The sequence below is a fragment of the Solanum pennellii genome, chromosome 10 (genome assembly GCF_001406875.1).
Source record: "Solanum pennellii chromosome 10, SPENNV200".
Classification (NCBI taxonomy): Eukaryota; Viridiplantae; Streptophyta; class Magnoliopsida; order Solanales; family Solanaceae; genus Solanum; species Solanum pennellii.
The window spans coordinates 75359926-75363429 of NC_028646.1; the positions used below are offsets into that span (position 1 = coordinate 75359926).

Consider the following 3504-nt stretch of genomic DNA (forward strand, 5'->3'; position numbering starts at 1 on the left):
ATTTAGTATAAATTTGAATTTACGTATCATAACTAAAATAAGCGCTGATACACTAATCGTTAAGTAAGATACATTACATTTTATACATGATACATTAATCTGATGCGCTGATACATTAATTTAATGCGCAAAAATGAGAGATTTTGAAAATTTGTAAAACAATAGATTTAAAGCTCGAGTATGTGTCCTTCCTCGATTTCTTCGCTCACAAATGTATCACGAATATAATTTGATATTGTGTGCGGAAACATATTCTTCTAAATTTGAATAACCGTAGAAGATACACTGCAATACTTGATACATGATAAAATGATACATCTGGTAGAGACTACTTCTTTTCATTTCATAACATAGTTTCACTAGCAAAAGAGGATCTCCTAAAACTGATTTTTTTGCAGGAAACAATATGAATACATCATCTCTTTTACCTTTCCCTTATGCATATTGTGAAGGTGAAAATGGAGGAGAATCCGGTAATTCTTTGAAAAAATTGTAAAGCGAAAACTTGAGTTTTTTTGAAAAAAATTGTAGAGAGATATTACTGAAAATAGAGAGAATTAAATCTGAAAATTGAAAAATGAAGGAAGTAAAGATTGAGGGAGTGAAAATAGGAAGAGATAGAGTGAATGAAAATAGGAAGAGGTTGAGGGAGTGAAATAAGGAGAAAAAAGAGAAAGAAAAACGTGTATAACTTTATGTATCTGGAACAATGGGTTTGAAAGGAAAAAGAGGGATTTTAAAAATATTTTTAAATGATAGAGAATAATAGAAATTATGGAAAATAAAGATGTGTATATAGGTAATTTATCCTAAAAATAATGCACAATAGAGTATATTAGTAACACTTATATATTAGTAATATTTGTATTAGTTATGCTTGCATTAGCTATAATAAATTCTTATTTATGCATTGTTTGGTTTGATGTATTAAAAATAGTACGCATTGTATAATTATATTTATTTACAAAAATAGTCTCCTCAATTATGACGGAAAAGATGTAAAATGTTTTTGAGGGTCAATTGGGTCTTTAGCCATATTAATACACATGAAAAATTAAGAAATTTACGCGACTCCTTAAAAAGGGCATGTAATTACAGTGGGCGCGAAAAAATGGCGTGAGCATATGTGATGATTCCCCAACTCAATGCGAGGGAGCTCATAAAGTTTGTTGAGAAAATTCTTTTGTGTGCTTTGAGCGCAAGATCCACGGGTTACACGAAAAATTAAGGAATTTTCTTAAAACCTAAAAGGGCCTTTATGTGTGGAAATGAGCAAGAAAATATATAATAGCGTGAGCATACATGATAGTTCCCAACTCATGAATTTGGAGGTCCTCATAAAAAATTTTCAGAAAATTTTTTTGCGTGCTCATGGCTAAAGATCTAGGGGATAATACAGATAGAAAATTGTGGAATTTGCGCGATTTTGAAAATGGGCCTGAAGATGCGGATATGAGCGAGAAAAAAAATGGCGTGATCATGCGCGATGGTTCCCAACTCAATACAGAGGTCATCATACAATTTTCTTAGAAAAATTTTTGAGTGCTCCAAGCGCCAGATCTATGAGCTAATACACATAAGAAATTGAAGAATTTACGCGATTCATAAAAATGACATATGGATGCGAAAATGTGCGCGAAAAAAATGGTGTGAGCATAAATGATGGTTCTGCAACTCAATACGGTAGTCCTCATAATGTTCTTTGAGAAACATTTTTTGGGTGCTCCAAAAGTCAGACCCATAGGCTAATACACATAAAAATTGAAGTATTTGCGTGATTTCAGAAAAGGCATGTATATGCAAAAATGGGAGAAGAAAATGGTGTGAATAAATATACGTGATGGTTCCCAACTCAATACGGAGGTCCATATAAAGTTTTTTGAGAAAATAATTTTTGGTGCTCCAAATATATCGTTGGTATGGTTGCTACGGAGCATCTGATTTGTATAGATCAACATATCGTTTGTATTAAAGCGCGATGATTGTATATGTATATCGGTTAGATAATTTTGTATATGTAACTATAACATAGGAGGATGAGGGACGAGGGAAGAGGAGGAGGAGGAGGAGGAAGTCGTCTCAATGCATTTGATAAATAGTTTTTGTGATAAGAGGCGGACCCAACCTTTTAGGTAGGGTGCACGTGCACCCGTGTAATTTTGGTAAATAAAATCATGAGTTTGTGAGTGTGTGTGTATGTGTGTATATATATATATATATAAATTGACAGAAATTAGGATATAATTAACGCACTCATCATAAAAAGCTTAAGTATATATGTTATTGTGTTGCTGCTACAAGCTAAAGTATGCACATGCGAGACTTGAGTTTGAATCTAGCTAGAGCGTTATTTCACTTTTTTTATTTTAAGCTTATCTTAGAGGCTAGAGCTTATATTTGAGCTAAGGTAATATTGGTGCACCGACTTCAAATTTCGATTTGCCTTTTGCATGTGATTAATTATATACTGCATTAGTTATTTTTAGCCAATACCACAACTAAAATGGATCGGAGGGAATATCATGATGTGAATAAAGGATCTAACCAGAGTCAAATTTAAATATATCGATGTAATTTCTCAAATTCCAAAGTTGTATCATCCTTTTCTTAAGAATTACCAACTCTTAATTAGTGTAAAAATAATTGTACCATCGATGAATAAGAGTTAAGAAAAGTTTAAAGCAGAAAATATCATGTATTACGCTATATATATGAAGATTGGGTTGTAACATAAGCAACCACACCAATGTTCATTACAAGACTCGACAATATATAAGTACTCCAAAAACCACAATTACAAAAGAAAAGAGACAACATATATATATATATATATATATATAATGATGGATCAAACTCGATCGATAAATCCATCTTATTCTTCATCTCCACAAGCTAGATTTAGCTTTCATCAACCTTACTGGACCCTGCAATATTGAAATATTAAATCAACATTAAATGTATAGTATGCACGTACACACATATATATATATATCGTTTTGTAACATATAAGTTTAATCAATAGTCAGACATATATAAATTACAAATAAAAGAAATATTATACTGTCAATTGAATAAGTATAATCACCGTACTTTGAGCAATCAGTGGAAGGGCTGATCTTGTAAGGAATGTTGACTCCACAAACTCCAGGGAGCCCAGCGGCTTTTCCTGTATCAATGCCCTTAATAGAATTAGCTGCCGATTTAAGGCAAGTGCATGCTGTCTTCCGGTCTTCTGGGGTCTTGGCTGCACCCAACAGACCCTTAACACCACCACAACATCCTCCTAGAGGGCCGCGACCCTCAAGATAAGGGAGACAAGGAGTCAAGCCAGATGTAACCTGGCCGCAGCTCAGTGACTCTGCATGGGGTGCAACCACCACCATGCAAAAAACCACAAAGCATGCAATTTTGCCAAACATTTCCATTCTTATAAAAAATTGAGTAAAGATTATAGAAATAGTAGAGAATGTTATAGTAGTACAAATTTATTTGTTTTGAGTGTTA

General features: G+C 33.1%; 1 protein-coding gene across 1 annotated transcript; it reads right to left on the reverse strand.

Moving 5' to 3' along the window:
* Window positions 1–2675: 2675 nt before the first annotated feature.
* LOC107001686 (non-specific lipid-transfer protein 2) lies at window positions 2676–3504 on the reverse strand. The gene is made up of 2 exons (XM_015199644.2): window positions 3091–3504; window positions 2676–2924 (listed from the first exon to the last, which is right to left on the reverse strand). Exons 1-2 carry the CDS (start codon window positions 3423–3425, stop codon window positions 2915–2917), a joined length of 345 nt encoding a protein of 114 aa, XP_015055130.1. The 5' UTR covers window positions 3426–3504; the 3' UTR covers window positions 2676–2914.